The sequence below is a fragment of the Triplophysa rosa genome, linkage group LG19 (genome assembly GCF_024868665.1).
Source record: "Triplophysa rosa linkage group LG19, Trosa_1v2, whole genome shotgun sequence".
Classification (NCBI taxonomy): Eukaryota; Metazoa; Chordata; class Actinopteri; order Cypriniformes; family Nemacheilidae; genus Triplophysa; species Triplophysa rosa.
Window position 1 is genome coordinate 21760565 of NC_079908.1, and position 22610 is coordinate 21783174.

General features: G+C 41.3%; 2 protein-coding genes across 3 annotated transcripts in view; one reads left to right on the forward strand and one right to left on the reverse strand.

Annotated features, from left to right (window-relative positions):
* Positions 1–1655: 1655 nt before the first annotated feature.
* On the reverse strand, positions 1656–6412 carry klf4 (Kruppel like factor 4). 2 transcript variants are annotated; one of them, XM_057360781.1, is made up of 5 exons: positions 6111–6412; positions 5866–5989; positions 3288–4053; positions 2977–3141; positions 1656–2609 (listed from the first exon to the last, which is right to left on the reverse strand). In XM_057360781.1, exons 1-5 carry the CDS (start codon positions 6113–6115, stop codon positions 2434–2436), a joined length of 1236 nt encoding a protein of 411 aa, XP_057216764.1. In that variant the 5' UTR covers positions 6116–6412; the 3' UTR covers positions 1656–2433. The 2 variants fall into 2 exon arrangements, with proteins under 2 accessions (XP_057216764.1, XP_057216763.1); XM_057360780.1 differs by having other exon boundaries at positions 5851–5989.
* Positions 6413–16556: 10144 nt separating this feature from the next.
* LOC130570317 (vimentin) overlaps positions 16557–22610 on the forward strand; it is a 22394-nt gene continuing 16340 nt past the window's right edge. Inside the window, exons 1-3 of the mRNA XM_057360570.1 lie at positions 16557–18754; positions 19035–19447; positions 21149–21198. The gene's annotated coding sequence lies outside the window, so the exon portion shown is untranslated. The remainder of the gene's footprint in view (positions 18755–19034; positions 19448–21148; positions 21199–22610) is intronic.

Here is a 22610-nt window from a genome sequence, read left to right on the forward strand (position 1 = left end):
CATTCAGAGCATGTATGACCTCTGTAGTTCGACATTATTATTACTACTACGGTGGCATTTTAAAGGGAAATATACGTTTTCAACGAAAATACCCTCTTTTACACGTTGTAAACTGTTAAAAATGTTTTGCCTGCGTTTATTTAACTCACGCAATGCACTGTACACACAGCTGAAAGACTAAAGAATGGTTTAGTTGCAATTTTTCCATAAGAAATGAGGTCTGTCAGTTTGCCATTGTAACCGGTCACGCGCTTGACTTTAGCAGCACGTGCACAGGGGCTCGATGTGGCGCGAATTTCTGAGGCGATCTGGTTTAAACATAAAGAAATAAGGTGAGTGATGCCTTTAAGGTGTTGGTTCATTATAGACACATTATAGCGCTAAAGAGAAACTTGTAACTTATATTCGAGAGTTAATGAGAAGAAAAATGTTCTGAATTGTCTTCACTGCTACTTGACTGGAGGTAGAATTGTTTAAAGGTAGACAAAGAGCAGACATAAATTAAACCAGAGGGATGTTCATATTAGATTTACTCCTTTTCCCAAACAAAATAAATGCTATTTCGTTCTCTTGTTAATTAATTGAAAACAGGCGTTTTTTAAGATGGCCTTAATTTTTACAACCAAATTTTTTTTTTTTTTTTAATTCAACTTATTAATATAACTAATATTACTCCGTTATGCTACAGTTAGATGTCGAGAGACGTCCTGTGACGGACAATTCTAATGGCAGGTGTTATTTTGATGTCGGAATAATGTCCTCCAGGTGGCGCTATTGACAGCTGCTGCTAACAGCCTGCTCGCTGCGTTCACTCTATATTTAAATTTATGAATCTGACGTGAAATTGGCAAATAAAGAAAATACTAAGTGAAAAAGTATTAAAAACATATTGACTGAAATGACGGTTATAGCACACATTCACCTTAACTAAATCTGTCAGGTGAAGATGGTGAAGTGTTCATGTTGTTGTAACCAGTGACTGTGTTTATGGGGTTAGTTAACCCACAGCGTTAGTCGATTTTTAAAAGTATGTAAAATAAATACTTACCTAGTTTTATACCAATTACAAGCAACGTATAAACAGGTGTCTTTCACCTCTGTTAAATCATATTCATGAAATAGGTTCCATTATGAAATATATGAAATGATATGAGTGGGAAAAACGTGTTTATCTTGAATAATGATAAACGTCTGAAGTAAAAAAATCAAAGCTTCTTTTTTTAGTAAACATTAAAAATAAGCCCCAAAGATCCAACACCACGTTGGTTAATGTAATAGTAATGTTGCATTAACCAAGGCTATATGTCATAGTATATTAAATATGAATATATTTATAATATGCATAAACAGTATGTCTAAAATATTTCATATACTTTTTTTAACCAAACATAATACAACCCTAAATGGAGAATATTTAGGCAGGTCACACTTAACATATTTAATGAAAATAAAAATTAGACTGAAACCAATTTATAAAGTAACGCATTGTGCCTGTAATAATCTCCACCTGCTGTTTAACTGTGTAATGATGATGTGTAATATAATGACATGTGTAAAGGTAGAAAAACCTGAATGTGTTTGAATGAACCTTAATGAATGCAAATGTTCAGACATGTTCAAACAGAGCGTTTATGCATTATTCCCTTTAAAGAAAATCTCAAATACATTTTATTTATATTGAATTGCATTCATACATAAAATGCAAAAAACTTAATAAAAAAAGTATTTACACATATACAAAATGTAAGATTATATTACATTATTCTGACTATAAACAAAAAAACTTTGTTCAGAGTTGTTTTTGATTTAATCTTCTATAAAAATATGAATATGTCTTACATATCAAAATTATTGCACCTTACAACCACAGTGCAGTTTTGATTGCCATCACCAAGAGGTCATGTGTTCAACCCCACAGACATGAATGAAAATCCTTTTTTATCTTTGGTACCTCGCTGAATACATCCGGCTATACTCAGCACCATCGTGCAACACACATAAATTACTCTGTACCTGAAATTAATGGCTTTATAGAGAGCAATAAAAAAATAGATTCATATGATGGATCAGTGTTTGAGAGATGTGATGAAATGTAGGTCAATTAAAGGCATCTTTAATACATACACACTAATGTTTCCATATATCCCTGATATTCATAATATATTTCCAGTATTTGTATTTGGCACTCGGCACGTCCAAGTTTTGTCGTAAGTAGATGCACATTCCAGTAACGTCCCAGTGTGCGAGGAAATTGACAGAATCGCCAGCATGTTGGAAGACGACAATGACAAAAAAGGTGAAAAACAAGAACCAAAGGAATAAAAAACCCCGTCCCAACCCTGATCCTGTGGACAGCACAGAATGTCATGAAGCTCTAGTTTTGTTGACTTTTGTTCAAAGGCAACACTTGGTTTACTAGTCCATCTTCCAGTCCTATAGATGCCGTTTCATGTGCAGCGCAAGATGGTCGGACCTGGAGAAGGCCCGGTCGCATTTTTGGCACTGAAAGGGCCGGTGGCCCGTGTGCTTCCTGTAATGCCTTGTGAGCTCGTCCGAACGGGCGAATTTCCAGCCACATCCCTCCCAGTCACAGTGATACGGCTTTTCTCCTGAACACAGGAAAACACGCAACAGTTAGCATTTCACCCGGAGGTCCTACCCAGATGAATTCAACACACTCCGGTCACATTAGAGAGAGCTGTTAGCCGTGTTGCTCATCCTTTCAAGAATTGAATAGAAGGGGAAGTGTGTTTTTTTCAACAGGGATCAGTATCAACCTGCTGTTTGAAAAGCAGAGCACACCACCTGCCAACTGCAGTCTCTCGGTCTCACACACTCAATGCACACAATGCATTTGGCAGCTGCGTCGTTGCGTGTGTGTTAAGGCGTGTTAGCGCAATAAAGCACATGCACGGCGTAAAAAAACGAGTCCGCTCAGATGCCATTACGCGTGTAACTGAAGTCACGGACACTGACCTGTGTGGGTTCTGTGATGAGCTTTCAGGTGCGAACTCTTGGTGTACGTTTTGCCGCAGCCCGCGTAATCGCACATGTGCGAAGCGATCCGCTTCCTCGGCCAGGAACGTCGACCCCGCTTGGGCTTGGATTCCTCAGGCAAACACTCGGCCGAAGAAATGTGCTCTGTAGGAAAACAAACGACAAGGTGAACTTCAATAAAAGACACGCAAGATTCAAACCGGCTCGTGAAGGTTTGTCAACGGAAGTAAACAACAAACACAAAGTTGAGATCGCTTGAAAAATGTGTGCCAAGAGCTTTTTTTAATCACCTTGGTACGGCAGGGACTGTGCAGGAGCCTGTGGAAAGGCCGAATAAGCCGAAGGCGGGTGATATCCTTGGGCCAGGGTCAGCGCCTGGGGATGCTCGTCTGGAGAAAGAGAGGAAGTAGAAGAGCGAGCGGCCCCCATGGCTCCTCGTCCGGTGGGAAAGTCCATCAGGGGTCTCTGACTCCCTCCGGGTTGTGAGTTCACCCCCAGGTGGATGTCCATCGGCCGGGTGATGGTGCAGGTGCTGGGACTTTCCTGCTTTATCCGAGGACACACAAACGGCTGGGATGAACTGTCCGAGGCTGAACCGGCCTTACCCACGCAAAACACTTGGCTATAGTCCGTCACGTCCATCGTGGTCTTTACCACAAATTTGCCTTTAAGGCTCGTTGGCTGAAGATATGCAGGGTCCAGTTCCGGCCTCATCAATTCAGCGACGAATCCTCCGGAGGGAGAGACGTCACTGATGTCTGGGATGTTGTACAGCATGTTGGTCTCTTGGCCCTGAGGAGAGGGCATGTGATAGGTGTAAGACATGGGAGAAGATGAAAGAGTTCTGGAGGTGCTGGCCATGGAGGCCTCCTGCTGCTGCTGCTGCAGTTGTTGTTGTTGCTGGAGCATACTGTTCGACAAAATAAAGTCATAGTCCAACAGATCCAGCTCTTCCGGTTCCGTCTTGGCCATGACTGACGGGACGTCCTGGTCAGTGCAGGTCCCACCTGTAGGCATGCAGGGGCGTTTCAGTTGAGACATATCCTCCTTCCATCTCTTATCCCGAGCACACGGAGAAATACAGAGAGAGACAACGAGACAAGGTAAATATCAAACACATGAAAAACAAGATTATTTGACATTTTGATGCACTTTTATCCAATCTTTAATCAATGAATACATTTTGTGGTATGCGATCCCTCGAACCCATGACCTTTGTGTTGGAAACACAATTGAGCTACATGAAACGACAAAATTACAGTTGATACATATTCATACACGTTGACTGGAGTTTTACAACTTTTAAAACCGAGAAACAAACGTACATGCTGGATCCACTTTGATTTGACTGACCTAAACTGACCCTTTGACTTATTTGTATTATTATTCATTTATGTGTATTATTATTAAACTGTGGATAATGAGCATGGTCATATTTAGAATTATTTCTAAAACAATTAGGCTTTTTGTTGGTGCAGAACAGTACTCTACTCTCAGCCAGTCTTGTCTCATTGTTCCAAAGTTACCACAGCGAGCAGGATGCAGTTCATGGCCTGACCTGATGGTAGAGCGGAGAATGGGAAGCGGCGACCCGACAAGTCCTCACTACAAAATGTCAACTGCTATTAGATTATCAATGATCTTAAACCTATTATCTACCTTTTTACTGTGATTATTTTCTTTTTCTTTAGCCTAATTGTGCAAGCACTGTCAAGCTTGAGATGCAGCAGTGTTGTCAGAGGAGAACTGGTTCCTCTGGTTGAGTCTGGGTTCTCCCGAGGTTTTTTTCTCCATTGGAGATTTTGAGTTCCTCGCCACCATTTGCATACTGTTGTGCACCGTTTGCCTGTCCGGGGGGGGGGGGGCTACTGACATCAGCTTTAGAATGTACAATTTTTGTATTTAGTAATATCACTTTAAATGTATTATTACATATATCAATTTATAGTCCGTATAATATTTGACCCGTGTGTCTCTCTCATTTATCTGAAATGTGTGCTTCTCTGTGATAACCTAAGTGTCTCAGTGGTTAGAGTGTGGCGCTAGCAACGCCAAGGTCATGGGTTCGATCCCAGGGGATTGCGCATAGTCAAAAACGAATGTATAGTACTGTACAATGCAATGTAAATCGCTTTGGATAAAAGCGTCTGCCAAATGCATAAATGTAAATGTGTGTGTGTGCGTGCATGTTTATTTTGTGTTCTGTGCGTTGTGTGTCCGTGTTTTATCAGAATCAGAAAGAGATTTATTGCCAAGTATGTTTGCACATACTAGGAATTTGTTTTGGTGACAGGAGCATCCAGAACACAGAAACAGCAACAACAGTACACAGAGACCATAACACAATAGAATACAGTACACAGATGATTTAAATAAGGGCCTATGGGTATAAACAATTAAGAAATACAATAGAATAAACATAAGATAAAGATATAGAGAGTAAAGCTATGTATGTATGTAAATATGTACAAGTAAAAAACAAATTATGCATGTGGGTGTGTATGAACCTGTATTCTGTGTGTGTTCACTCTTTTTGTTTTTACTTGTATAACTTTAATGTTTTGCTTATAGTCAATATGTTTCATGTACAGCTGCTCTGTAACAAAAAGCGCTACGTTACATAAATAAAGTTGAGTTGCGTAAATGATTATAAAGTGGCTTTCATGCAGCAGCTTCTATATTTGCAAGCATTGTGCATGAAAGAGATTGCACCTTAAAGTGAGAGTGAAATATATGCTGTCGTTACTATATATTTCTACAGTAAAGATCTGGCACCGCCCCGCCCCGGTATACCGCCGATGACAGCGGCGGCGGAATGTCGGGATACAGAATGTGCGCCTGTGCCTCAATCACCTGTTTGATACTCACTAAACTGCCAGTTCCAGGTCCCCTGACGGCCTTGTGCTTCATATCAGCGCCGCTCGCAAAGGTGGATATCGAGGGCAAAAGCGTTCCGCTCAGTGCCATGTTATCCAACTCACTCGGTGGCTGCCTGCAATTAAACAAAATAATCCCGTTGTTCTGGAAAACCTGTGGCTCCTAAACACGTCACGACACATGAAAGTCAAAAGAAAAAGTGATGAAGCGAACGACGCTCCGAGTGCGCAACGCACCTCATGAGTGAAGAGCGCGTCCAGTCACAAGTGAAATCCTTCAGGAAATGTTCGTCTTTAGTTCAACGCGCTCTCACGCAGCACTGACGCTCCGGTCCGCAGAGCGCATCAAACGCGTCTCCGTGCCATGCTGACCGACAGAAGCGAACGTTTAAACCGCCACCATCGTTCATGAACCGGCTCGGTATCGTTGCGGCGACACTCGGGGATTCCCTATCTCTCTTTTATCGCCTCTGTTGCCATTCGGGACCCGCGAGCTCTCCGGTGTCTGGGCGAGAGTGATTCGTCAGTTGCTCGCAGGGCTTTCCTCGCCTAGTTCTTAAATCCCGGACACGCCTTTCCCGTTGCGCGGCAACCGCAAAAAAAACACGGCGTGACGTCAGACAGGAGGAAAAAAGAAACTGGCAGCGCGCCGATATTTTGTATCCACACAAACATGTGCGTGTTAGCAACCGATCTCAACAGAGCCGAGGAAGAAAATCACGGGTGAATAATGACGATTTGTTTTTTCCCTCTTTTATCACAAGCGAAGCAGTGGTGGCGCTTGAGCACGAAACTAGTTTCAACTGCAGGAATGTGTGTGTGTGTGTGTGTGTGTGTGTGTGCGTGTGTGTGTGTGTGTGTGTGTGTGTGCGTTGGTTTGTTTGTGCGCGCGCCCGCCCGCCCGCGTGGGTTAAAGCAGCACCTGTGCGTGCGTGCGTGCAGACTTTGAACACAATGTTCACACACTGCAGTGCTGATTCTGAGGTGTGTCTGTCATTAACGAGAATCATTTTTATTTGATTATATGCTCAGTACAATAGCAGCCACAACTGTGTAGGATTTCTTTTGATGGAGGCCTTGCCTCTGTGCATTCATTCATTCACTTTTCACATCAACCTGTTACCAAACCTCACAAAACACAAACCGTCTATTGGTCAGTTATTAGATAATGAGTGAGGACCTTAAACTGCAAAGGTTTTTTATAGCTTAAGAGGAACACAGTTTACACAATCATGGAAACATTGAAAACCTTTTTTGTTATGTCAAAGTGACCAGAAAGCATTTGTTCATGTTGTATGAAGACTGTTTTCTCTGAAGGTGCACTTGTCATTGTAATAAACAGATCAGAAAGTTGATTTCCAGGCTGGGATAGCAGCGACAGGAGCGTTTAAAATGTCATTTCATACCTGTGGTTGGATCGTTCCCTTGAGAACTCTCTTAAGAACATTAGCGCTGTCAATTAGAAGAACGTCACTTACATATGAAATATTTCAAAGTGATGATTTGTGAGGTGTGTGTGTGTGTACCGTTGTCTTTGTATGGAGAGTAAACACAAGGTCTCAGATCATCCTGTTACATCAGGATCTTGTTCGTTTGGCTTTGTCAACAGCAGTCCTGTCATTCAGCAACACCTCGAACATTCTCAAACACATCCACTGCAGGTCTAATGATAAAAACTGTTTTTTTGTTTCTTGTACGTTCTTGTCGACGAGTTAGTTGAGCAATGCATTAGCACCAGAAGAAACACACAACTCGTACAGCAGACTCGCAAACTCAAATGCATTCGAAATCGCTTTAGAGTCAAGTGTCTGCCAAGTGTCTAAATGAATTTCTTTTTCATTTTGATTTGAGCTTACAGTTGAAGAGAGTGAGGGGATTGTTCATGTGTCAGTTTCGATGTTTGATGTGTGATTCTGGTGTCATCAGACAGTCACGGCGTCTCTGTTTGTTTGTAAAGGTATGATAGCGTGTCTCTCATCTACTTCAGCTTCACGTGTTATTCTAATAGCTGTGATGTTTGTGTGAGAGCTTTTTTATTGAGCGCTAGAATGTTTTGGGACGTCATTGAAAAACCCATCATCATCTTCATTTGTTTGTGTATTAGTGATCTTTTCAGATGAGAGAGAGAGTGGTTTGTGGTTTATCTGTACTGGTCAATCTATGATGGAGGTTCACAAGGCAGTGACTTCTCAATGATACTCGATGACGGCCAAAAGAAACGAGAAGCAAATGAACGTTCCTCTATCTGATCCTCTTAGCACGATGTGTGATGTCATGATCCAAGTAAGCGCATGTACCGTATGTGCTGTGAGTGTGTGGGAAAATCTTGACAAACGCTCTACATCCAGGAATCGGAATGCAAATGAGATATTTGAATCAGCAGGTGATCTTCAGTCAATTTGCATATGGGGTAGTATATAGGGATTTACTTCCATCACACGCTCCGCGTCAGCCAATGAGCACTTGATGGTAGAATAAACACAACAACATCTGATTGATCTGGATCAGAATTCTGCATCCTGTGGATTCTCAAATGGCTTTTAGTTTTATTCTGCATTGACAACATCTATATCACATTTGTGTCACCGTTCCTGTGCTTTTTATTTTCTTTCTAGTGACTTGTACTTCTGTTTCGGCTTCTTGTTCACATAATTCTTCAAGTGGTGTTCGTGGCAAGACTGAAGCGAACAAGAACATTTCTAAGAGTTTCCTCAAGTGCTCGTTCTTGACAGAAACTCAACGGAGCAACATTGTAAATGTTTTATTCTGAAAAAGTCAGTTGTTGCATGAATAGTGCGGCCCACGGTCATGTCTCCTCTCCATTATCGTGAAAGACGTTTCTCAGCTTGTTGACAAAGCATGTGCTGAGTTTGTACGCCAGCGGTTGCATCAACTCCTTCAATCTGGCGTGTGAAAGCAGTAGAGAATCAGGGAGGAGAGCGAGAGCGTGAGGCAGTCTGCTCTCCTCTGAGGTGGAAGGGATTCCTCTTCTGCCTTAAATATGCTGGTTATTTTTAACTGGCCGTGTAAGAGCGATGGAGCGCCGCCCTCTCTGTAACAATGTTTCCCTTCAGCCAGCAGGGGAAATGGACAGGAGCCACACTTCCTGGTCACAGTCACAGAAATACGACAGCGGGCAGATCCAGGCCGGCTGCTTCGCTCACTAGATTTAACCCCTTCAGCGTGCTGTGATGTGGAAAGTAGCACTACTTGAGTAAAAGTACAAATATCTTTCCAGAGAATGACTTTGGTAGAAGTAAAAGTAACCTTTTAGAACATGAGTCAAAGTCTTAAAGTAACAGATAAATATTGGACTTAAGTATCAAAAGTGCTGTTTATGTTAAATCTACTGAAAACATGGTTAATACAAATAAAACTCAAAAATGGTGCTCACATAGAAATGTACAGCCTCGGTCTCAAGCTCAGTAGTTTAATCTGGAACAACATGTTGCCAAATTGCTAAACTATCAAAATACAAGTTCAGAAACCACATCTTTATAACTTCACAACTTTATAAAAGGACAGTTCCCTCCCACCCCTCTAAGAGAACAAAACCAGAACAAATCTGTCCGACCCTTACTTCTTTCTTTCCTTGCATGTCCCTCACAGTAACAAGGCAGTCATTGATCATTGATTGAAACTGAAACATGTGCTGTTTATCTTTAAAAGAAGCCGCACATGAAAATCTTGAGTTGAAACGAACCGCGAGAGCACCTTTATGCACTTGCACATTGAGCTTTAACCAATGATTGGTTCAGCACTTCATCACCCACTTATCCATTTCACTTCTGTTTCTATATGCTTTTATTTTGTAGTAATGCACATGCTTAGGGGAAATGTATCAGAGTAAACTATACATTTTGTTCAGGAAATGTAGTGGAGTAAAAATAAAAGTCTGCAGAAATATAAAGACTCAAGTAAAGTACTCCCAAAAAATACTTAAAGGGACAGTTCATTCAAAAATGCTAATTCTGTCATCATTTCCTCAACTTCGAGTTCTTCCAAATGTGTATAAAAGTCTCTGTTCTGATGAACACAGAGGAAGATATTTGGAAGAATGCTTGTAACCAAACAGACCTCAACACCCATTGACTCCCGTAGTAGGAAAAAAACACAATGGTTGTCAAAAGTGCCGCAGAACTGTTTGCTGTCCTACATTCTTCAAAATATCTTCTTTTGTGTTCAACAGAACAAAGACATTTATACACACTTGGAACAACTCGAAGGGAAGTGAATGACGACAGAATTTTTTTATTTTTGGGTGAAGTGTCCCTTTTAGTACTGACGGGGCAGGAGAGGAAGTGCGTGGGGGCATGTGGGCAGATTCTGGACCGGCGTGATGTCACCGGGCCTCTCCAGGATTAGAAGCCTCTAAAAGCTGAGAAGACGCGCGCGTCACTTGCACCAGCAGATCCAGAAGTCTGTGGGGCTTCGTGTGTGTTTATATTCATATGTACTTATGATCTGCTTCAAATGAAAGTGTTTAGCATACATGGAAGTTTTTTTTAAACAGTATTGAATGTAACTTAGACAGACGTTTTTATCTTTAAAAAATACAAAATAAAAGATTTGTTTCATTTTTTTGTCACCTTGTTGTTACAATAGCATTATTTCATTCTGTTGTATTTGATTCCTACTAACAAAGAATGAGTAGATGTCAATACTTGGCTGGTACTTTAGTTTTTATTACTTAAATTTGTACTTTAAAAAAATAAATGCGCTAGAAAAGGTTCTTTAGTGATGCAATAGAAGAACCTTTTTTGGTTCTCCAAAGAGGCATGAAAGTCTCTTAAAAAACAATTTCTTTCTTAACGTTTTGATCGTCTGAAGAATCTTTTGTGAAACAGAAAGCTTCTGTGGATGTTAAATGTTCTTTATACAGCCAATAACGGTCATCTTAATTTAAAAGAGAGTGTTTTACAAACTGTATCTGTATCAGATTGTTGAGAACATGAAGATTTATTTCTCATGATTTATTTTGGCTATTACAGTTTAAGTTGAACAAAACATCTATTTTCTGAGTCAACTTTGAATGATTTGAGTGTTTTTCTTTTCATGGGCACAGAAATGATGACCAGACACAGTAAAGAAAAGAAAGTGAGACTCAGAAATGCTCCTCTGCTCTTAGTAAACATGACACTTCTTCACACGCAGACGTCTGTCGGCTGTCCAGAGATCATGTCTGGGCTTTTTAGGCTCTAGTGTTGTGACGCTGAGGTCGCGGGCCGCCCGCCGCTGTGAAATTCTCTCAGCAGAGATGAAATTTGTCTTTATGTGTTCACTTGTTTGACAGAAAACGTTATTGAAAATCCAAACTTTATTTTGTCAAAGCTCACATTAACTAGCTTAAAGGGTAAATATTTCACAACAGAAAATCCCCAAACACCATTATCACTTCATAATCGCTCCCAAAATCACCGAGGTTTCTACATGTGCGCTGGTGTGTTTTCTCATGTGGGATGAGAGTCTGCGCAGACACATTCTGGATGTCCTCCACACTGCTGAGAGACGGAGTGATGAAATCATGGATGAACCAGTGTAACTTTCAGCGCTGGGCCTCTGGAAATGAACTTCAGACGTCAGCTCTTAATGTAAACCTCTCCCCGTCCCACCAAACACTTTCACTGGGATTCCCCCAACTCTTCCCTCTTACAAGCTGAGCTTTTGTGTGTTTTACCTCGTGTTTATTTGACAGTCTGCCATCTGTGTTTCAAACTCTCTGCAGTTCTTCATGTGACTGTCAAGCGTCATGTCACTCGGCTGTCAGTCATTCTGCAGTGTTCGTCAGTATTGCACAGAGAAAAACTGTGGACAGAAATTCGTGGACTTCTAATTTAGTCTCAGACGTCGCTCCTGGAATTGCTTAGAAGAGAATGAAACGAGAGTGTGATTGCGTGAACACATGAAGAGTCTGGAGGGGGAAATGAATGTAGATTGTAGAGGTCAAATCATCTGGATTCGAGTAAATGTGATGAGAAATGTTTGAGTCGATATTGAGATCTTCAGTCATATTGGTTTTTTTGACACATTGAGTTGACATCTCTTCTCAAACTCTAATGACACACACATTTGTGACGTTTCTCTTTTTGAGCAGAAGTTTCCATTTGTTCTCCTTTTGATCTCATGAATGTCTATGAGAAATAATTGAGACATTAATTGTATCTCATAAAAGTTCTTCTCGTGCACTTCTGTAGCTGATCTGACTTGTGTTTGACTAGCAGAGAACTCAGACGTCTGATGCTGTCGTAGAGTAACACCCATCGGTGCTTATGAACGTCTTGCATCACTCTTCAAAATAAAGGTGCTTAAAGTCACCGTGAAACGCAAGTTGCTATTGACTTCTTTTATCCGTATCGTGATGTGTATCCGAGTGAAACGGCTTCTGAAATGAGAAAAACATGTAGGGCGGGGCTTTAATTAGCCTTTCCCTTTTTGATTGGTTTGTTGTAAGTTGGGCCTGGAGGGGAGGATTAAAATGCCTGGCCATTGGACGGTCAGTATAGTCCCGCCTCTTTTTTGTTGCTGGTGAAGAGTTGTTGTTGAGAGGGGAGAGGAGCTAAACGTTTTTAGATGAATGATTATGAGTGCAAATGAATTTGGAAAAAGAATGGAGTGCACGGATAAATCATTTATAATAATCACTGTGTAAAACACTTCAGTTTGATTTCATGGTGACTTTAAAAGGTTGTTCACAGGGATGCCATAGAAGAACCATGTCTGGTTCCACAAAGAAGCGTTCAGTCAAAGGTTCTTTACAGAACCATCTCTTTCTTACCTTCTCATCATCTTTTGCGGATCTTTGGATGTTAAAGGTTCTTTATGGAACCATTTAGACAAAAAATGTTCTTCTATGGCATCGTGAAGCACCTTTATTGTTAAGAGTGTAGTTGAACACAATATTGTGTTGTGTGCACAAACTCTATCTTTTGTAACCTCAGTAAGTGACTGAAGTGTTGATGAGGTTAAGAAGACCTTTTCTCACAGAAGATGACTTGCTTTAGGAGGTTCTTGTCTCCTGTGGCAGACCTCAGAAGAAACTCATATAGAGTTTGACGTTCTAATGCTCTGGATTTCATAATTGCTGTCAGATTTTGGAGCTGTTGAGCCGGCAGGTTTGGAAACTTGCCGTCGTTTGACTCTCTCCGGTGTTGATTTGTGTGAAATGTTTTAGGATTGTTAAAGAAGCACCTGCAGAGTTCAGACAGTAAAGTGAGGAGGGGCTTGATGATGTCAGCGTCTGGCTCAACCAACCACGTCACAGTCCAAAGCAAAACTCTGAATGGAAAGAGACTTTGGCAGAATGAAGGATGAAAGATGTGGGAAAAACGCTCCTGAATGAAATAACTCCTAAGACACGCTGTTATATTTTCACTTAGACTTCATTGATCTTTTTCGGGGCAAATCCTTGTTTTATTTTTATTTAATATTCTATTCTATCGGCGATTTTCACCAATCTCACAACAGCAGTTTAACATCAGAATGAAATATAAGTGTAGCTCTGGATGGTTGTGATTACGCTTCTGGCAGCGATCAGAAATGTCTCACTTTTTATTTGTTTTTATAGCACTTCACATTTTTGGCACAACCCTTTGTGATGTATGAAACGAGAGTAGCTCTTGTATTTTGAGTTTTCTTCTTCTCTGTGGTTTGCCATCGCTGTTGTGCTAGGATGGAGTCAATGTTCCATAGATGAACTGGAGTCAGAACAGAAGCTCATTGTTAGAAATGATGTGAATGGATGGAGAGACAGAGAGAGAGCCCTGGGCAAATAGGAAATTCTGTATTTGTGAGAAGGACGTGGTGTGACCTACGGCGCTGTAATTTTCCTCTCTCTGCTGTCATTTAACTGAAGTGACGCTATCATAAACCACATATTATGTTATATCCGTACATTAATTCTGTTCATCATCATTTGTCGTCAGTGACGGCAGCAAAGTAAAACTGTGTGTGCGCGCGTGTTGTAGATTCTTCTGTCCGGAGTATCTGAAGGCTTTTATAGCTTTGTTTCTGTCCGGCCGGCAATAATCATCACTGAATGTTTTTATCCATCTCTTCTGGAATCAGCAGCATTTCTTTATGACTGCGGTCTAAAGGTTATGATGACGACAGCGTGACCAATGAATGAAACCAGTGACACTGTGAGCAGAATGCTCATCTTCAAGTTTCCTCTGGTGTCGTCACAAAAACATCTCAACGCTGTGGTCTGCGTGGTTGCTAGGGAGTTGCTAAGATGTTCTCATCATCTGCCAGGGGTCCAGTGGGCAGTGTTGGGTGTAACTAGTTACTAAGTAATAAGTTACTGTAATTTAATTACTTTCCCCATGAAAAAGTAAAGTAAGGGATTACTCTTATTTTTTCTGTCGTTTAATTACAGTTACTTCTGATGTAATTCAACTAAATACTTTGTGTAATATATGTGTGTGTGCAATAGTGGAATTGACATCAAAATTCAAAGTCTAACTTTAAAATCCGTGCTTTAATGTATAATTCTCACATTTGTAATACTTTGGTCAGTTAATAAAACTACTTTATTTGAATTATCCATGTCTATCCTGGATATCACTTAACTAATCAAGGTTGATATTATAGGATATAGAAAGTAATTAGTACTAATAAGTAATCAAATACTTTTTGGAGAGAGTAATTTGTACAGTAATCTAATTACACTATTGTATATGTAATTAGTAACTAGTAATTCATTACTTTTTCAGAGTAACTTGCCCAAAACTGCCGGTGGGTTAGTGGGATGGGTTACACATAGAGGTTTCTCTTGGAAAACACCACTTATAATAAATGTAATTGTGACAAAGTTGACTATGAAGAATCTTTTATTTGGTCTTTCAGTTTTTCTTAAAATAAAGTGCGTCACCTGTTGTGCCATTGACACACTGAACCAAAGGCTGTCAGGTCACACACTGACACACCCTCATGAAAAACATCAGCGCGCACACACACACACACACACACACACACACACACACACACATGCACACACAGGTATGCAAAGACTCACAAGTATGTGTGTACGCACTAACACACATCAGCGTGTTTACCTGATGTAAAAAACACGTCATGCAGCTTTAACTTCTGTTTCACACACATTCACTGTGAACGAGAGCCGTGAGTGACATCTGTGTGTCAGGGTCACATTGGATGAATGCTGTATAAGTTGGTCGTATCTCACTCAGTTTCTCTCACGTAATTATTGTACGAGGAGGCCGTTTCATATGAAGCTGTGCATTAGTGAATCTTAAAAAAAACCTCAATGAGCCCTCAACCTGATAGTGGCCTGAATGCAGATTGATTTGAATCATGAACTAGCTCTGATTATCATGAGATTGGGTCGGGTTTGCTCATAATGACATTATTTCATATTGTTTGAAATATTATTTGAATTCAGCATGAAGTCTTTCATATTTTAAACAGTTCAACACATTAATACAGACTTTAATTATGCGAATATTTACTTTGTCTTTTATTGAACTCGCTTCATATTCTATACGCTTAAAGTGACACACCGTCACCTCTGTAACTGGAGCAATAATTCACATTTTGTCCATATCCACTCTTTGTAAGTCCTCTTTTTTTCTGGACTGTGTCGTGCCTCTGACGGCCGGGTGCGTGTTGCCCAACACGAACACACACAGATGTTTTGTCACGTCTGTAATTGTGATCTTTATCTGGTTTTTCTGCCCGTCAGCCGGGCTCGCGTGTAATGTTTGTCATAATAGGAAGCAGTGAGGCCCAGCGGTATCGGCCAGATCAGATAAGAGCGGCTTCATGAACTCAGACCGCTTTACCTGTGTGAATGAGTCTCTCTGTACACGACTCACATCGTTACTGCCAGCGTCTGTTTGTGGTTCAGGACGGTTTGAGCCGGACACTTACACGCGTGTATTTATTGGCCGATAATTACAACACAATTATAGGCACAGACAAACGTGTGTTCCAGTCATTACAACACAAAACACACACAGTCAGAGTCTAACAGCTCTGTTTGTCTTCATGAATATTTGCCTTAAGTACAAGTTAAGTCTCCGTATTTAAAGATGAAACACATCTCTGTCTTCCACAGATGATCCCGCCCCCGTCTCGTGTGATTGGTTGAGCCAGTGTTGCTGTGCGGGTTTGAAAACATTCTTCAAGAGGTCAGAAGTCAAAATAATGTCAAACTGTCGGAGCCAGGTGGTCGAGTGGTTCATGCTCCGACATATGGCGCCGGTGCGTCCCGGGCAACCCGAGTTCGAATCCCGGCTCGTGGTCCTTTCCCGACCCTGCCCCCTCTCTCTCATCCACTTCGCTTCCTGTCCTCTCTGGAGAATCTCAAATAAAGGCAAAAACACCCCAAAAAATCTTTAAAAATAAATAATAATTCAAACATCGTTTGAATTGTCTGGTACTTTGTTTCTGTTTACTGAGAGCTGCATGGAAGGATTTGGAATATAAATGTGATGATATTGGAACGGTGTTTATTAAAGCCCGACAGTCACTGAATTAAAGAGAGATGTGAATATACTGATAAACCTCTCGTTTTGTGTTTCACAGATGAAAGAGAGTCGTGTATGTGTGTAGAATTGAGAGTTTTGGCCGAGCAGATGTGAGAGAGAGTGAGTTTTACATGTACACGGCTCACGCTGATGATGTCATTATCTCTCTCTCTCCGGACACGTAGGGCTGTGGGTGAGTCCATCCGGAGCGGCTCCAGTCTCTGGCTGTTGTCGGGTTGAGGGGGACCGAACATTCCGGTCTCCGGGGGCTGGGTGGAGTGACGGCCGACTCTGATCAGATTTAAGGGAGGAAGGAAACCGGTCTAGTGAAAGAACGACGGTCGGATAAGAGCCCTGAACACAGTGAAGTTCTTCAGTCGGTTTCACAGTGATTAAAACTGGGATTTTACTTGGATTTTAAACAAGTGTCATCAGTTTTATTGGCTGCTTGAGATAGTGTATAATAATCTCTCTCTCTCTCTCCTGTGGCACAGAACCTGCTGAAGCAGACTGAATGCAGATCAAGAACCGTTAACACGTCATTTACTGTGACAACAGACTCTCACTGTGATGTCACTGAGAAATGTGAATATTCTGTGATGTTACTGCGCACTGTGATGTCACTGAGAAATGTGAATATTCTGTGATGTCAGCGCGCACTGTGATGTCACTGAGAAATGTGAATATTCTGTGATGTCAGCGCGCACTGTGATGTCACTGAGAAATGTGAATATTCTGTGATGTCAGCGCGCACTGTGATGTCACTGAGAAATGTGAATATTCTGTGATGTCAGCGCGCACTGTGATGTCACTGAGAAATGTGAATATTCTGTGATGTCAGCGCGCACTGTGATGTCACTGAGAAATGTGAATATTCTGTGATGTCAGCGCGCACTGTGATGTCACTGAGAAATGTGAATATTCTGTGATGTCAGCGCGCACTGTGATGTCACTGAGAAATGTGAATATTCTGTGATGTCAGCGCGCACTGTGATGTCACTGAGAAATGTGAATATTCTGTGATGTCAGCGCGCACTGTGATGTCACTGAGAAATGTGAATATTCTGTGATGTCAGCGCGCACTGTGATGTCACTGAGAAATGTGAATATTCTGTGATGTCAGCGCGCACTGTGATGTCACTGAGAAATGTGAATATTCTGTGATGTCAGCGCGCACTGTGATGTCACTGAGAAATGTGAATATTCTGTGATGTCAGCGCGCACTGTGATGTCACTGAGAAATGTGAATATTCTGTGATGTCAGCGCGCACTGTGATGTCACTGAGAAATGTGAATATTCTGTGATGTCAGCGCGCACTGTGATGTCACTGAGAAATGTGAATATTCTGTGATGTCAGCGCGTGGAGTAATTTGAGGCGCACAGATCTAGCATCAGTCTGTTGTTTCACTTACACAACCTTCACTTATGTTTTATTACAGTCTTGATAAACCTCTTATGATGCTTTAAACGAAGAGTTTAAGCCAAACCTGTGTTTTCTTCATTCTATATTCCCTTACAACAAACCTTAATATCTTATGCACCTATATGCTTCTCAAGTTGTGTTGTGCCTGTTCAAATTCAAGCCTGGGTTCATTTTGTCGACAAAAGCATCAAATCAGGCTCGTAAATGTAAAAGAAGCCCAGGGGTTTGTGGGTAGTTCAGCATTTATACAACAGCTTGAGTTCTGCTATAAACACACGGAGGGCGTGGCATTGGACTCTTGTGTGTCTCGATGAACTTTGCTCTTCGTGTCTCGATCATTTCTCTGTAAGTTGATGGTTAGATAAGAGCTGTTCATTCATGAATCCTCTCTCACTGACGCGTGTGTGGTTCATGTCAGCTGGAGCTGATAAATCAGGGTCAATGTTTAACCTTTCGCTTACTTTCAAATCATCATGTTCTGCTTTGTGTTATCTGTGTTGTAAGCTGCACATTTTCTGGTGTGTAAAGGTGCGCTGGGGTTTGTAGGTGGTCGTCGGGGTGTTGCAGCTGGTTTTTAGCATGTTGTTGATTCGTGGTTGTATCTTGTTCTGTGCCGTTCAGATGTATGGGATATTTTTGAATGGTGAAAGTAATGGCGCACCTCCTGTCTTCAACAGCCCTAGTGCATGCAGGTGACTTATGACATCACTTCCTGTTTCCAGTCGTCATCTGAAGTCTCTCTTCTGTCAGAATTTGATATCAGACTCATTTATGATCGATGGATCCATTGATTGTTGTATGATTAGGCTTCCAGCCATAGATTGACAGAAGGTTTCCACGGTGACGGATAAGCATCACATATAACCCAGCCCAGCGGTCTGCATAAAATGAGCAGCTGTTGTATGAGAGCTCAGAGCCGGAGCAAAGTTCACCATCTGAACGTCATCTCCGACATACCTGCAGAGAACGGGTGAGACTCACAATCATTTCAGTATTTGAGGAGCTGCTTTTGTTTCAGTGATGGTTAGAAGTTATAAATTATGATTTGAATTCAGTTTCACAAGAAGACCTTCACACTGCATCTACGAATGTGTTTGATTTACATTTATAAAAACATTTGAAATCTTATCCAACAAGAAAGCAGCAGAAGTTGACAGAATGTGTATGTATGATACATGTTCGGTCACGCTGATGTTTGTCCATCTGTCTGTGATAAAACATGTCCTCTGATGGTTTTCTCTGTCCTTTAGAGCCCTTTCTACAAGACCACGCCCGTCTGAGGTGACATCATCCTCTGATGTCATCCGGAGACCACCCTCGGCACGCTGGTGTGACATCACTGTGCCGCAGGTCTCGCTAAAGCCGCGGGGCAGCTGCGTCGGAGCTCTCGTCCTCAGGGCAAGACAAACGCAATCTCTTGAATTCAAACAATCTGAGCTGAAATGAGCTGCGCTGTTTTTGGCTCGCCTCTCGGCCTGTAATGGGCTCTCTGGACAGATTCATGTGCTGGGATCCAGGCCCTGCACTCCGTCATGAAAGAAGGTCTTCAGGAATGCAAGCGAGAGGTCAACATCATGAGGAGAGAGAGAGATGGAATTTCCCTCTTCAGTCAGCCATCGGCAGCGTCAGGCCTTTAACACACTACAGTAATGGATGGATCACCGTGAGTTTACCGCTGAAGCGTTTCGTCCTGCAGAATGACAAAGAGTTATACGCCATCATTCCCAACATGCACGGTTTTTGACACCAACCAAACTGACACCGAACGCATTCACATCTGCAGCCAAACATCCAAGTGTGGTTTTATTCAGACTATGTAGAAAAACAAACGGACGGGTCCATATACTGTACATAGTGGGTATATACTGTATAGATGCTTTTTTGCTTGTATAATTCACATTTTTGCTTGGGCACATTGAAAAAAAAACTAGTAGGATAGTACTTCACTACTAGTTTTTCTTGCACACAGGTTTTTAAGGTACATTTTCTTTTTCAAAAATCTTGCCACAAATAATTTTAAAGTAAACTGTGTGCAAGAAATGGACACAAAAAATGTCAATCCAAAGTTGAGAGAGATAGAGAGAGAGACGTGTAACGTCTGTGACGTCATGACAGGCCTCACAGCACTGCATGTGACAGAAGAGATCTGAGCTGTGTGCGTTCTGTTCCAGCCCTGAAATCAATTCAACATCCCATAATACGGACATGAAACACCAGGGATCTGCTGATACACTGGAGCGGTTGTCAGGGTGTTGCTCTGTTAGCCGTGTGTGTGCTTTTCAGTGGTATATTCTACAGCTCCAGATGTTTGAGGGGTGGACTTCAGTGACGGTGGACGTCATGCGCTCACTAAACACACACATCATACTCGCAGAGTACTTCTTCAGTTTACAGATGCTTTCTTTTGGCACAAAATCAGCGATGGATTTAATCTCAGTCCATTTTTAATGAACTAACAGCAGAAGACGGATGAAATAATGAAGAATACATGATCAAGTTCTCTGTCTTTAAGTAACTCCACGTCACTGAGAGAGACGTTCAGCTGTAGTTTCACATCTTTGTGTTGATGAAAAGCGAGCGGTCTTTCTGCAGGAATGGTTTGCATTAAATGTTCACGCAGAAAATTCCTCATTGGATCGCTGGCTGATGCCAAACCTCATCATCAACTCTGTGTTGAGTCTGTCTGTCTGTGGGTCTGACAGAAGTCTTTATCAAACATCAGAACGAGAGAAACAATCCCTCCCTCGTTTATTCACCTTAAAAACATCACCCTATTTACCTTGAGTTTAACACAAATCATGACTGTAAACCGTCACCACAAAACAAAACACACACTTGAAGAAAGTGTCACAATATACGTTATGACCTGACAATGATCCTCAAGAAACTGTCCTGATGTGATGTGTTGGGCGTAATTAGTTACTGTAATTTAATTACTTTTCCCTTGAAAAAGTAAAGTAAGGAATTATTACAGTTACTTCTGATGTAATTAAACTAAATACTTTGTGTAATACAAGTGTGTGCAAAATTCAAAGTCGAACTTTAACATCCGTGCTTTAATGTATAATTCTCACATTTGTATACTTTGGTCAGTTAATAATTCTACTTTATGTAGTTTAATATGATTTATTTGAATGAATTAAAAGAGCCCTTTCATGTCTATCCTTCAATCACTTAACTCATCAAGGTTGACGTAGGATATAGAAAGTAATTAGTCATTTAATACTTTTTGTACAGTAATCTAATTACACTATTGAATATGTAACTAGTAACTAGTAATTCATTACTTTTTCAGAGTAACTTGCCCAACACGGGTGATGTGATGGATTCGAGTGATTTCAGACACGTTTTTTCTCTTTCACAGGATCTTGACATTCATAGAAGCAAGAACGTCACACTGGTTTGGAGTGACAGGTGGGTACGTGTTTTTTTATTATTTGGGGGAATAATTATTAAAGGTGGAAAACTAAGACAGCATGATGAAAAGATAGTGTTAGTGATGAAATCTCAAGAAGTCAAAAATGAAATGGTGTACATGAAAACAAGTTGGTTTCCAGCAGTGCAGCTGTGAGGAAAGTGTGTGCGTGTCAAATGTTGTTGTCATGACAACAACACTCACACGTGCAGCATTTCAGCACTTACTGCAGGGTTTTTGCCAAAAACAGATTTTATACAGTAACTCTGTTAACACCGTTTTCCATGAAAATCTCTTCTGTGTTCTGTGTCACCCCTGAGAGACCTCGCTCGCAGGTGATTGGTCACTGGACATGTCAATCACACACGGTCATTATTTCTCCAGTTGAAGAGAAATGCGTATGGATGTTGTCATCTGTCGCTCATGTTGATCGCACACGGTCTGTTTGTGTTTGTTTTGGTGGCGTAGCTACATGACTCCATATGATCGAAAATACAAAGAATATGAGCCCAAACAAACATCTTGTTCTGTGTGTAAACATGGAAACTGGCAGAAGACAAGAAACAAGCGTGTGAAACCAGTGAAAGTCACACACATTTTTCCATTATAAGCGCTCATGTGTAATTCATCATGTTCAGTAAAGATCCATAAAAAAGACAATTCTAGCATAAGAAAGAGAAATATGAACTAGATGAAGTCAAAACCAAGCCATCGGCGGCATTCATTCTCAAGTCTTCATTATAAACACCTCACTCTTCCAATGAAATGACTTCACGCTCCTTCATCGACCACACCATCCAATCACATTTAGTTTCTCATTTCACAGCGTGTTGGCGATCACAGAGAGTTTGTGTTATCCGCAGGGATGAGTTATTTCTGGAACACTTTACAGGTGCAGTCCTGATATAGAAACACCTGCAGCTCGTACAAGCCTTCTGTTTTAAAATCACCAGCGTTCATACACAGATGAATGACAATCAAATACTGAACACAAACTATATATAGCCAACACGCTGTGAAATGAGAAACTAAATGTGATTGGATGGTGTGGTCGATGAAGGAGCGTGAAGTCATTTCAGAGGAAAGGAGTGAGAAGACATGAGAATGAACGGCACTGGTAGATGATGAGTAGTTTTTGTGTTCTTTGATTGTCTCTGGTGTGAGCTGCAGTGATATCACATCACAGGGTTTGTTTCTCTCTTCCGTTGAGTCTGTTTTTAGAGCAGAATTCCCTCTGTGATGTTTTTCCTCACGTCCATCTGTTAACTGAGAAGATCCGCTTCCACCTGAGCCGGGCATCTGTCCTCTCTCTCTCTCTTTCTCTGTCTCTCTGTCCTCTCTCTCTCTCTCTGTCTCTCTCTCTGTCTCTCTCTCTCTGTCTCTCTCTCTCTCTCTCTCTCTCTCTCTCTCT

Bases quoted from the DNA above. Each gene is read 5' to 3' on its own strand.
- klf4 (XM_057360780.1), bottom strand. The intron at 4,054-5,850 runs GTGATTGAGGCA...GCTCGGGATAAG, and splicing joins GTTTAGTGAGTATCAAACAG to AGATGGAAGGAGGATATGTC. The intron at 3,142-3,287 runs GTGATTAAAAAA...GTTTTCCTACAG, and splicing joins ACAGTCCCTGCCGTACCAAG to AGCACATTTCTTCGGCCGAG.